This window comes from Eutrigla gurnardus, assembly GCF_963514095.1.
Source record: "Eutrigla gurnardus genome assembly, chromosome: 14".
Classification (NCBI taxonomy): Eukaryota; Metazoa; Chordata; class Actinopteri; order Perciformes; family Triglidae; genus Eutrigla; species Eutrigla gurnardus.
In genome coordinates this window covers 12,139,287-12,152,585 of record NC_139937.1, presented here as the reverse complement: position 1 = coordinate 12,152,585, position 13,299 = coordinate 12,139,287, and the positions used below count along the sequence as shown (strand labels likewise).

The following is a 13,299-nucleotide window of genomic DNA, read 5'->3' as shown; positions in this document are numbered from 1 at the left end:
TCAGTTCAATCTCTTACTTCCATGCCTGGTGTGGCCGTTTCTTGTCTTGTGCATTATCCGTGCCAATTCAATGATGTGCCTGGTAGAACTGTGCACCCCAAAGAACAGAGCAGTGTATGATCCTTTTCTGAAAAAAAAGAAGAAAAAATACTTTTTTTTTTCCTTTTCCAAAAGGTAATAGATTTTCAAATTAATGTAGTGTTAACGGTTTCTTGAAGTGTGGACCGTTTGGATCAATACAAGTGAGATGACAGCCTGCACTGTTATTGCCCACTCAAGTAAAACTGCAGTGTCCACATGCATGGCTGATATCAACACAAGACTGACGACGCTGCTTCTTCTCATACAGAAATAACAATAAATAATTACTTTAGGTCACTTTGCAAAATGTCTGATCAAAAATTCTGTATAGTATAATCTGCCAAAGAAAGAGGAATAAGAATAAGAAAGAGAATTATGATAAGCATCGTATCCTGGGTCGCAAAAGTTATAATCTGAGGATATGTGACTTACTGGTCATAAATATTGTCTGAGTCCTTCTGTTCTGTGGCTCAGGCCCACAATTACTTCTATTCCTCTATTGATTCCTGCCTTGATCCCCCATCTTGTTAGCGAAGCCTTCCATATCTTTGCTCGTGTCCTCCCCTTGTTATCGCCTTGACCTTTCATGGAAAAGTCAAGATGAGATTTGAGGCGTATGTATCTTTCAGCCATGGATTGACCGGGATCCGATCAAGCAACGCACAGGCTTATCTTTTAATATGGAACAGGAATATAGAGAATATATGTCAATAAAGAAGGTCTTTTTTTAATTAAATGATGTGGGCTGAATTATTATGGACTCACTGCAGCATCTTTATGCAAGCTATTTTATTTATAGCAGTGGTTTAAATGATTTAGTCAGACATCGCCGTTGGGTGTTTCTCATTAATTTTAACAGAGTGCTATCACTGTTGGAGTTAATTTCAAGGTGCCACACAGCTCTCTTTCAGTCAATCTGAGGTGTGAGTGTTAGAGTAGTTCTGTCTTGAACCTACTGAATGGACGTCTGTCTCTCCATTGCTGCAGCCCACAGAAAGGGAGAAAAGGAAACCGCTATTGTTGACTGGTAAAAGCAGTGTTCCTCTTTTGTCACTGCAGTCATCAACACACCAAATGGAAAAGCTTTGGGGTTCTCGAGGTATCACAGCCAGTGTTATAGGGGAACATTGGACACCTTATGGCATATCTGATGCTCTAATATCAACCTGCAAACCTGTAAAACTCACAACCATGGTGCGCCAGGTGTTTCTTTTTTATTATTATTCCAGTTTAAATTTGGGTTAAAAAAGGTTAGAGAGGATGTCCAATCATCCTAGACGAACCATTATTAACCACACCGTTCCTACACTGATTTGGAGAAGGTCATCTCTGCAATTATTTCCGTTTGCTTAGTCTAGTGTGATTACCATAAGGTCTATCTGTCATATCCACACTCTATCCAGAGAGCAGTTCAATGCATTCTGTCACTTACTTGTCCTTTGAGAATATTTCAAGGTCTTATTGCATTTCAAACATTGCAGTAGTTAGGCCGCCTGCCCGAACTAGATTTCTATCCAGGTCAACATACATTGAGAGTTATTGTGGTTTGAATCCACAAAACTTACATATCAAATTTTCAAAATTAGGAAGGGTTGACCGTCTAGCAAAATGGATATGTAATGTGTCACTTTTTCTGTAAAGATAGTAGGTTATAAATTAATTTCTGTATGTTATTATTTATTTGTCAGGTAAATAGTATATTCAAAATATAAAATGTTTTAATTGTTTAATTTTTGTTGCAAAAGTGCCTTTCAAAGATGTATTACTGTTGTTGTTGTTGTTATTATTGTTATAATAATAATAACAATATAACAATATAATAATAATAATAATAATAATAATAATAATAATAATATTATTATTATTATTATTATTATTATTATTATTATTATTATTATTATTATTATTATTGTCTTAGTAACAGTATTAGTAGATGTTGAATGTTGATGTGTATCGGCACCCACAGCTCCATTTAGAAATGCTGCATTCCTTGTGGTCACGTGACCGGCCCCCTGTCGAATCACGTCGTTCAAATGATGTGACGCGCTGACGCAGGAGATTCAAAGTTGGCTGCAACGTCTCCGTCTCTTTTGGCTTAACTTCACTTGTTTTCATCTGCAGCTAAAGCTTTTAAAAAGCTTATCGGTTGCATAGCTTATGGGTTTTCATCATCACAATGGACGGTAAAGTCATCGGACCGGGTCCATACAGGGCGACCAAACTGGTGAGCACGGACAAATGGGTTTTTGCCTAAATGTTAACGTTACGAGTTAGCTTAACTAAATACGTAAAGTTTGTTTCGCGTGAAGAATATTCCATTACATGTACGTTGGTCATTTATATCCATACATTAAGCAGGCGAGGAGGAGAACGTGCTTTAAAACTCACCGTAGACGTAAGTGTAACGTTCAATTTACGCTTAGTTGACAAACGTAACGTTAGCTAACAGTTACTAAACGTTACTCGAGTAGGGAGTTCCAGCGTTTCGTCCTCTCGGAAATAAGAAAGGCTCGTAAAACGGCTCTAAACATGTGTGTTAGTAGAGAAGAGTCAACAAAAGCAACTTGAGATAAAAAATTAGACTCTGCCCTCAAGTGGAACGAGGTTTAGACAGAAACACCTGCAACGTTACATCCTTTGGTTTGTTCCAAGATCTTAACATTAAGAGTAATTGCTAACACACGTCTCTAATTTACAAAGGTTCAAGGTAATGATATTGTGTTAATTCATCATGTGTCCTCAACACTAATAACTCCTTTTTTATTGAATATTAATAATGTATACACAACCTGCCATACTGTTCTGTCAGCTGTTTTACCTGTATGTCCATCTCACTGGACTGCAATGAAAGACCAGTCACCTTCTCCCAGTGTGCTTGAGTCTAGACTATTGGCTTTTACTTGTCTTAAGTTTTGTAAAAGTGTTTGCCGGTTTTGCTCCATTAGAAATTGTGGGCAGCACTCCTGAGTTGTAATGGCCTTGAGCTACCCAAATTCTCTCTATTATGCATGAGACGATGTTCATGTCAAGATCATCCTGGTCAAAATAATTGTGATTCACCGACCTAGAATCTCAATTATTGTGAAGCATATGAATATCAAAATATGCCTCAAAGGAACTGGAATCACTTTACAGTTTGTTAAGAGACGAGTAGTTTTGTTGCAACACTTTTTTTAATGAACGTCCTTTTCAGCAAAGGATAATCTTAAATAAGATTATCATAAATCACAATAAATAAGCACAGATTTGGTTCTTTTAATATAAATCTAGTCGTAAAATGAAGAATATGCACAGTGTATTTTTTTCTTTACGTTTGCCATGTTGTATGCATCTGGATGGAACTCGTTGTATAAACTGCTGTCAACAGAGTTGTACACTTCACTAGTTGTGAAATATCTGCACGCCATATCTGATCAGTATCACACCAGCTTGCAAAGGAACACTGACATATTTTGTTGTCTGTGACAAACGTTCTGCTGCTTTTGTCTCATGTTTCCCTGTCGTGCAGTGGAATGAAACCATCAAACTCTTCCGTGGAGGCATGCCGCTGAGAAGGCACTGGGCACACTTCCGCTACTATGATTGCAGTTTTGCAGGATCCGAGGCGGTGGATTATCTACATGAACTGCTGGGGCGCAATCACAACTTTGGGCCTGAGGTGACTCGCTACCAGACTCTGCAGCTTCTCAGGAAGTTCCTCAAGGCCCATGTCATAGAAGACATCAAAGGACGCCACGGGACAGAGGACTTTGAAGACGATGGCCACCTGTACAGGTACTTTGTCCTTCAGAATCCTGTGCTGTTACTGATGTCAGTTGGTTCACCATTGGTATCGTTGCTGCATCTTCACACTTGAAGCCCCTTGCTTTTGACGTTCTCTCCAGGTTCCCCGCCTCGTCCCCCTTGAAGTCTTTTCCAGCGAGACCTCTGTTGAGAGACATCAGTGACCTTCCCAGACTAATCCGCTGGGATGACTATGAAGAATTGCCTCAGCGGGAAAACATTCCTCCCCTGAAGTCTTCTGTCATGGTGAGAGAAAGAGACCGAGGGGTTTCAGCTCCTCCACTGCCTGGTTACACTCATGCTGTGCTTGACATGTGTGAGGATATGTAAACTCACTGGAGAGCAAAAATCAAGATGCAATCATTTTAAGTGTCTACCCTGTTTCAATGACTACTGGGAGTTGTCATTTACATAATTCTGCACTCAAGATTACTGAAAAGTAAAGATCAAATGTCAGCGTAATGCAGTGTAGTAAAAGAGCCTGAAACAAAACACTCCCTCCCTCAGTTTTTGTCCATATTGCTGCTGTAGTTGTTTCATTCTTCATAGCTGTGTTGTGTTGGACAGCTTTATTCATCCTCGTTCGAGGCACTTTGGCATGAGTTTACACAGGCGCACAAACAAACACACAAAGGCATGTATGATCCACGTGCTGATCATTACAGTATTCCCTGAAATCCCAGAGGGCAAAAGAAATATGCTGTAAGATGCTATAAATGCATATCTCATAATTATTGATTCATTTCATTGCATTTATATAATCCCTGCAAAAGAAAAATAATCTATTAAATGTATATTATTGAAGCAAAGGCTTAATATCCTGTCAACAATTTGATTTGACTAGCATTTACATTTACATCAAGCATTGCTCGGGTCCCTGCAATATGTTCAAGTTTACAGCAATCAGGCTGATTGTAAGTGGGGTCCACCACCCTGGGATATTATTTGAATAGGGAAGTATTGGTCAATCATATCCATAGTTATTTAAGCTTTGTTGTGGTGAACTTGAGCGTGATGATAAGGACTTGTACTGAGGATATGGAGTGTAATGTTTGTGCCACACTGGCTTTATTTGCACACTTTGCTAATTCACACAGTCAACATGTGAAGGTGAAGATGTGCTGAGTAACGTGGCTGGAGGAGGCAGAGTGTGTGACCTTTACCTGGTGTCTCCAGTGTGCTCTGATACTGGCATCGGATAGTTGTTTTCCGTTTGTCTGTATACAGTATACTCTATCTGTCACTATGGAATAAGCCATGAATTAATCAATAAAGTCGTGTTCACTATAGCGATTTTTAAAGACAAAAACTATATGAACATTTTAAATATGCACAGTATTAGAAGACATTGAAAATCATTGATTTCTACAGCTGATGATGATAATTTATTCAGCTGTGATGCTGCTCTGATTGCAGCAGATCACGAGTGTCAGGTGTCCGACCCTCTCCTCTGCACACACGGGTGCAGATTTGAGTTCCTTTATATCTTAACAATTGAAAAGTGCGACGGTGCGCTTCTAAGATTTGTCCTAGTGTAATATCATCTCGTGTTCCCCTGAGTGCAGGGCTGAGCCTTTCCACTCACACAACGAGGGCTGAGACCGCTGAAGTGAAGATAACCTTGTCTGTATCCGATACAAATGGGCTCAGTACTGAATCGTATCACACTGTTTGTAGAATTAGATTCCAGAGGTGGCTGTGTAGGACTGTAGAACATTTCCAATATGTCTGAAAGTCTACATTTATTGGGGAAAATATGTGTTTAATCCAAATTTCACAACATCATCTGCTTCAATCTCGACTGTGGTCAAATACGGTTTGCTCTCCAGTTTGCCGCAAGCACTGCCGAGTTATATTGATAAAGAAGATTAAACATATGTAGTTCAATGTTCATTTTACTCTAAAGAAGGTTTTTTCATTGTTATTTTTGTTTGTTTGGGGTTTTTTTGTGTCACAAAATCTGAAATTTGGAGCATTTGAAAACCTCAATAGAAGCTTTGAATGTAAATCAGAGCAGCCCTGATTACCATTGGGTCTAAATCAACACATCGTGGGCACAATGTCAACAACAACATTAGGATTTTAATGCAAAAATTGGATTTTATTTTATTTTACATGCCAATTATATGCTTGTTATAACACAATTCTTCTCTTTACTCAATGTAACTTAACCTTTTTCTTTCATGTCTTTGTTCCTTTTTGACCAGACCTCTGATTTGTGGAATAAGAGGCACAGTGTAGCTATTGGTGATGTTCATGAATGCAAGCTTATACGAAGGAAGGAGATAACTCCAAAGCAAGTGGACGACGTCTGGAAATCAATGACGGTTGCACAGTATGTAACTTTTTACTTCACTTTATTAAACATTTCCACTGTTCATGCTGACTGTATCTTTTGCTCCAGGTCAGCATTTACCAAACTTTTCTCCACGACACCTCTTCAAAGAAAATATTACATGTTACATTTTCTAGATAATTAAAATTGGCTTATATGTAAGGTGAACGTTGCCAATGTTTAAGTTATTAAAAGATTCAAGGCACTGATCCTGGTACTTCATGCCAACTCTTTTGTTTCAGTTTGCAGCGAGTGTTGGGCCTGCAGTCACTGGATGGAGTTTTAAACCCCACGCACGTGAACAGCAAGCACATTGTTCACAATGTGTTCAAAGTTAATAAGACGGGGATAGTCGTATTGGAGAACAAAGCCGGTATGATGCACTTGAATCACAATAAGAACAATTGTTTTGTGCCATCTTCTGTATTATGACTCACCGAGATCTCTCTCGTCTCCAGAGGACATGCCGTATTGGGTGGTATCAGCAATGAAATGCCTCGCCAATTGTAAGTATACATTGTAGGCTCATTAAGGTGCCATATCTTTTGGGTTGAACTGTTCTGTGAGTGTGCGTACATAAACCATAAAATCTTATGTAACATTTGACATGTTGATGGGCATGTATTCAACATTTACTGGGGTTATCTCTATAGTTTTGCTGTGTAAAACTAAAAACTGCACTCGTCTTCTTTCTCAGGGCCGAATAGCAATGACAGCAAACAGCCGGTGTATCCAGGTTTCGAGAGAGATGTTCTGAGAACAGTGGTGGATTACTTTCAGAGACTCAAGGAACCCCTGCTCACTTTCCGTCTCTATGAAGTCTTTGTCAACATTCTCAGTGAGTTCTCTGCCATGTGGATCCACTGCTGATATTTGTTCACTGCTGCAGACACACAATAGTGTTCATTTAGTATCCAGCCACAATGTTTGCTGTCAGGATCAGGACACGACTCTCCTGATATCTCTGCAGGTCTGCTGCAGGAGCAGGATGTAGCCACCGAGGCGCTTCAAGTCAGCTGTCTCTTACTGCCGCCGCCCAACCGAAGACGCCTCCAGCTTTTGCTGCGTCTCATGGCCCGGGTCTGCCAGAATCCCCAACTCCCTCCACTCAATGACACCATTGCAACCCGCACACTGGTACACTTACCTAACACTTATTTACTACATATACCTTTCTAATATTTCAAGTGAGATTAGGATTGTGGACAATCTTCTGTTCCTAAAAAAAAAATGTGGATTGGAATACAGATTGGTCTGAATCTGTACAAAACAAAACAAAACATAGCAGTGTGTTTCCAAGGATTAGTGGATGCACTAACTGGACAACGCTTCCTGACACTTAATCCTGTACAATATTAGTTCCTCATGGTCACTGAGAACATTTCAGCCACAAACAGCTTGATACATGCACTCATCTCCACAGAATCAACACCAAAAGAAAATACTATCTAGAGGGCACTCTCATCCATGGGAACTAAGACACTTTATAAAAACTCCTTTCTAGATGCTTAAACCCTCCAAGGCTCAAAACAAGGCCAGTCTTTAACACTGCTCCCATACTAAATCCAGATATTAAAAGCTTTGCAAGGGTGATATTTGCACTGGGGATATTGCTGTGGATAATAATAATATTTGTGTAATTTAATGAGTAAAGTGTATAGTGTGGCTGGAAGTCTGTTTTTAATCCTCCTGTTGCGGCCTGCTTCCAGATGGTGCAGATGTTCTCACACTGCGTTCTGGGCTCTGTGGAGGAGATGGACGTGGATGAGCTGCTTGCCACCAAACTGGTGACCTTCATGATGGAGCACCACATCACCGTCTTCCAAGTTCCTTCCAAGCTGCATCGCCAGGTCGACGAACACCTGTCCCACCTCAAAAGAGTTCAAGTCAGTACACTTTCTGGATTTACGACTCCTCTTGTGAATGTGTGTGTTTTTCAAGCCATATCTGTGCATCAATTGCAGGGATGCGCCGTCTGACCTTGCAGATTTTCTTTCTTCTAAGAGCTATGATTGAACGCATTCACAAACATTTTCATGAGGTTTCTTTTATGGCAATTTTAAGTTTAATTGGCGCTTCATAATAAAAGATTGAATATGAATTAACATTTTTTCCAAAACTGCACAAAGTTACAGGACCTACTTCCAGGTTAATGGACAAATCATATCCGACTGAAAGTATGTTCCAATTAAAATAACATGCTTTTATTTGCTAATTGTAAACCCCAAATAGTTTTATGTCTCATGCTGACGAACTTTGAGTCGATGTATTGTGCGTGTGTGTGTGGCTGTGACGTTACGTCTGTGCCATGTGTAAAACCGTCAGCTGACATCTGGCCGGTTCCGAGCAGCGGTCGGTCGATCGGTGCGCCTCTAATCATTTGTGAAGACAGTGTGTCACATTGGTTCCATCATCTTGCCAAGAACTAAGTGTGGAAAAGTGGTCCAATCACTGGTAAGTTTGGATATTACATTATTTGAAATTGGGATTCTCCATATGTTTCTATGTCAATGTGAGTGAAAAACACACTGTGGCAGTAGCTGGAGGCAACGAGTTGTTGGTTTAGTTTCCCATCTGGCAAAATGACTCCAACTGCTTCTGTAATAAACTGAGATCTGTGTTAAAGAGCTGCAACAGGAATGGAGCTGGGAGCAGCCGGTCAGTAGCATTATTGCAGGAGCATCATGGTATGGAATTAAATTCATGTATGAAACAACATGAGAAGCTCCAGTTATGGCAGTTAAATACACTTAGTTTTAACATTGATAATATTAATTGAATGCTGTTTTGCTCATTTAATACCAACACTATCACTGCTGCTCTGAAATCTGTTTCTGTATATTTTTCTTATTTACATTTACATTTAGGTCATTTAGCAGACGCTTTTGTCCAAGCAGAATTACACCACTATACTTATACTTACTGTGTCGTTAAGTGCTTTGACGTCAGGGCTAGCAGCTCCATATGACCCCAAATGTAATGACAGACTTATAAAGAAAAAGTGTATTTTATGCATGAAATGCTGAAAAGGTCTTTTTTACTCTAAATGGGACCATAATTTACGACACAAGCGATTGAGAATGTTTGCAATGTTGACTGAGGTAAGTGAGGAGTCATTTTCTCATGGAATTTAATACAATCTGACTTCTTTTTGCAAGTCGCCCCCTATCGGCTATTAGAAAGAATACAAGTTAAAGACACTAGCAGGTAAATACAACAAACCACAAGGGTGCCGCGCACAACAATGTATACTCTGTTATCCTCTGAGAATGTTGTAGTTCAAATGAAGAAGTCTTTTACTTGGCTTACTGTGATAATTGTGTAGATGCTACATGTGTGTGATCTTTACACTAAGTAATCAAAAATCGACCTGAATTCTGAAAGTCGTATGTGACAATAAAAGAAATAAGAAATTACCTGGAGACGACTCAAATAAATAAATCAATACCCAAAAGAATCACTAAAAGTAAAACTGCAGCTCTGGACAAACTCTAAAGCAGCAGGAAAAATATCCAGCGGCTTACAGAGTCTACAGCTACCGTAGCCTCGAGGGGAAAAGATTTCAGTCATTCAGAGCCAAATGCTGAATTAGTTTGTAATACCTCGCAGGAATGCCGTGAGACATTGTTTCAAGGCTGTAATGTTTTCATTTGATGGCTTGGGGAACATTCAGAAGCTGAGGAGGCAGGAGAGGGCAAGAGCCTTTGTAAACAATTTGTCAAGATATTGAGCTTGGAGATATGATGAACTCCATCCATCCATCCATCCATTGTCTACCGCTTATCCTGTATTCAGGGTCGCGGGGGGGCTGGAGCCGATCCCAGCTGTCATTGGGTGAAGGCAGGGTCCACCCTGGACAGGTAACCAGTCTATCACAGGGCCGACATGTAGAGACAAACAACCATTCACACTCACATTCACACCTACGGGCAATTTAGAGTCACCAATGAACCTATCCCCATCCTACATGTCTTTGGACTGTGGGAGGAAGCCGGAGAACCCGGAGAGAAGCTTTTGTCCAAAGCGACTTACAATAAGTACATTTGTCAAAAGAAGGAAACAAAGAAACCACAACGTATCATTGCTGATAAAGTAAGAGCTAAAAATAGAACAAGTGTTAGGTCCTCATCTGAGTAAATAGTACCTTAAGAGCAACAGTGCTATGATCAGAGTGCTATAGGTAAGGTTTTTTTTCTTTTTCTTATCTGTTGCTATGGGAAACAATATACAATATCTGAAATGATGCAGCAGTCGATGGGGTTTTTATTCAGTTTTAGTCGCCACTGCTTCAAGGTAAACCTTGAAATGTTTTCTTTTCTTTTTTCTTTTTGTCAATCTTGCCCTATAGTAACTGCAGTAGCATTTCTTTTGAATGTATAAATGGATTTATATTCCATCCATTCCATATGGTATACAGAGTTTCAGTGGAGAATGTTGCCGGTTGGGTGCAGGATTAAAAATAGCTGCATTCTAATCTGTGAACAGCGAATCATTTGTGTGGCATTGCAGCATCAGACCTGAGACAGACCCGATTTTTATCTCCTTTATGTAGAGAGGGTTCCTTCCCAGTTAATTTTGTCTGTGAACAGTTTGTTCATATTGATGTGTGCATGTGTTTTCTTCTGGCAGGCGCATTGGAAAATGTAAAAACACAGACTGTATTGACCGTCTGTTCATTATTTTTTGGCCTACAAATGATTTTATCTTTTAGTCCAGCAGTGGATGATTAATCTCTCTCATCACACGCTGTGAATCAGACTGAAAACATGATTTCATCTTAACTGAATGCTGCTAATGATATTTTAAATCTGGAACCACACATTTAATATCCTATTCTTTTCGTTGTGTTAATTGGGGAGCATGTAGGCATAATTAGTTATTCACTGTGTTGTGTTTTAGTACAGTTTTTGAGAGGCTATAGCTAGAGATAATGTCTCAGAGATGCAGTATTTTCAAACTTTTTAGCCAGGTATGGCAGTAGCTTAAGGTTAATGGCTGGATTTTTATGCAGCTTTTGCAGACACTTCAAATCAGAACCTGATTTGAATTCTGGGCTCATGACATTAACTATTGATGATTGTGCAGGACATCAAGACATTCCAAATGTGCTTTCCCGTGCTTCTTTATTTATTGAAAAGGAGAGAGCCAATATCGTAGTTACCGTCTCGCCAGTGTATCACTAAATATGTACCGTGTTCTCACATTTTCTTTGTCTTCCATCAGATCAAATACGCAGGTTCAGACACAGACTTCAGCGCATCTCCAGCTTTTTGTAAGCAGATCAGCAGGGTGGATTCTGAGGAGGAAAAGGTGATTGGAACCCAGACCCCCCTGCAGGCGCTACTCGAAGGCCTGATTGCAGACCAGGAACTCCCTGCCAAGGACAAAAGGAAAAGGCTGAAACAGGTATGGCTGTACTATTTTGAAATGTGAGTGTAGATCTTGGAGAAGTGCCTCTCCGAAGATGTGATGGGCAAAATCTGCTCTTGATTCATGATGCATATCCTCCCCCTTTCAGTTCCAGAGGTCCTACCCAGACGTCTACCGCAATCGGTTCCCCACTGAGGAAAGCAAAGCTGCTGTAGTACCCGAGAAAACTCCACGACTGAAACCTCATCTCATGTTCTTCAACCTCAAGAAACCCTTCCAGCCCTTTCAGAGGAGCTGGAGCTTCAGGGCATGATCTGCCTCCCTTCAGGCTGTACACACGACCTCGACCTCAGCGTCATGAGACGAGGAGCAACGTGGCTGTAATGGTACTCTAACCACAATTTTGATTAACACACGTTTAAACTCTACAATTAATGTTTAAAACAGATTATTACTTAGTCTTTGTAGCACCGTTAAACTAAGATAATAACTTAAAGGGCAAGTTCACACAAATGCACAATAGCAACGAGTTATAGCTACCAATGGATGGTTGAACTCACTTTTTTAACAAAAAACATTTTACTGTGTTGCTAGTAAACTTGAATTAAGTATTGGAAACAATAATGCACTGACACTAAAAGAACCACTGATGTTTCTTAAAATAGTTGTTCAGAATTGTGTATTGGTACATTTTTCTACTAAGATATTGTATATTAGTAAGTTGTCATAAGCAGGGATGGCAGTGAGTGACATTGCCCCCTCTAATTAAATTGAATGAAAGTCATTTCAAATGTATTAATAAGTTATTAGGTGTTAACATTATAGGTTTTGAAATGTTGACCAAAGTGCATCATGCTCTTAAAACTGTAGTTTTTTTACTTCAACAGAAATATTCAGATGTATTTTTTGGTAGAAATTGCCTTCAAACAGATCATGTAATTTCATGAGATTGACCCTTGCGCTGCTAAAATGCATTTCATTTTCATGAATACTTTCATAGCGAATGGAGGGGTCGTTGTGATGTTGAATCTCGGCAACTCAAAGCTTAATCTAAAATATATGTATATTTTTCTAATCTCAGTGAATTCGTATAAATGAACATATCAAGGGTTTGCTTAGAAAGGGAGTTTATGTGATTTATTACCGACGAGTAAAAACAAGCTGAAGTTGAGCTTCAGCTGCATTTGTAACTAACAAAAGTGAATAACAAACAATGGAAAAGCTACATGGCATTTGTGGAAATTGCAGATTAAATTTGCTGTAAAAAAAGGAAAATGTAATATTGATCTGCCGAATCTCAGAAAAAGGCAAAACATTTCACTTGCTATAAATTGTCCTTACTCTCTAAACCCTCTTAACACTTGACGGGTCCTGCTGTATGCACTCTTAAAACTACTCATTTCATGTTTTTAATTGTTTCTATTCTGTATATAAGAACTTTTGATTGATTGGTACATATTTCTCATTTTCATTGTTTTACTTTTTTTTTTAATTTTCTATTACCTGCTGTCATGTTAATCAGGTTGTTTTTCACTTAATTTGAGATTGTTGTTATTTTTATAATGGTTACGTTATATTCCTTTATGGATTTTCATAAACGCTCTTAAAGAAATGTAATAATGCTGGAATAACTGTTACACTTGAATCGCTGCTCTGCGCTGGTAAAGAATTCAACAGGATAAAAGTGAATCAATGTTGATTTTGATTTCCCTATAAATAGTTTCATTGGC

At 39.2% G+C, this 13,299-nt stretch overlaps 1 protein-coding gene across 1 annotated transcript; it reads left to right on the top strand.

Moving 5' to 3' along the window:
- The first annotated feature begins 2,164 nt into the window (after positions 1 to 2,164).
- On the top strand, positions 2,165 to 13,299 carry LOC311024225 (DEP domain-containing protein 1B-like). The gene is made up of 11 exons (XM_084026537.1): positions 2,165 to 2,305; positions 3,590 to 3,855; positions 3,966 to 4,110; positions 6,072 to 6,199; positions 6,442 to 6,572; positions 6,658 to 6,705; positions 6,897 to 7,037; positions 7,170 to 7,336; positions 7,909 to 8,085; positions 11,423 to 11,605; positions 11,718 to 13,299. Exons 1-11 carry the CDS (start codon positions 2,258 to 2,260, stop codon positions 11,880 to 11,882), a joined length of 1,599 nt encoding a protein of 532 aa, XP_083882663.1. The 5' UTR covers positions 2,165 to 2,257; the 3' UTR covers positions 11,883 to 13,299.

What these genes read in the sequence shown, in the direction of transcription:
- LOC311024225 (XM_084026537.1), top strand. Translation starts at nt 2,258, where the DNA reads ATGGACGGTAAAGTCATCGGACCGGGTCCATACAGGGCGACCAAACTG. An exon ending in AAATCAATGACGGTTGCACA is followed by an intron (nt 6,200 to 6,441) that starts GTATGTAACTTT and finishes CTTTTGTTTCAG; the next exon opens with TTTGCAGCGAGTGTTGGGCC. An exon ending in CGTATTGGAGAACAAAGCCG is followed by an intron (nt 6,573 to 6,657) that starts GTATGATGCACT and finishes TCTCGTCTCCAG; the next exon opens with AGGACATGCCGTATTGGGTG.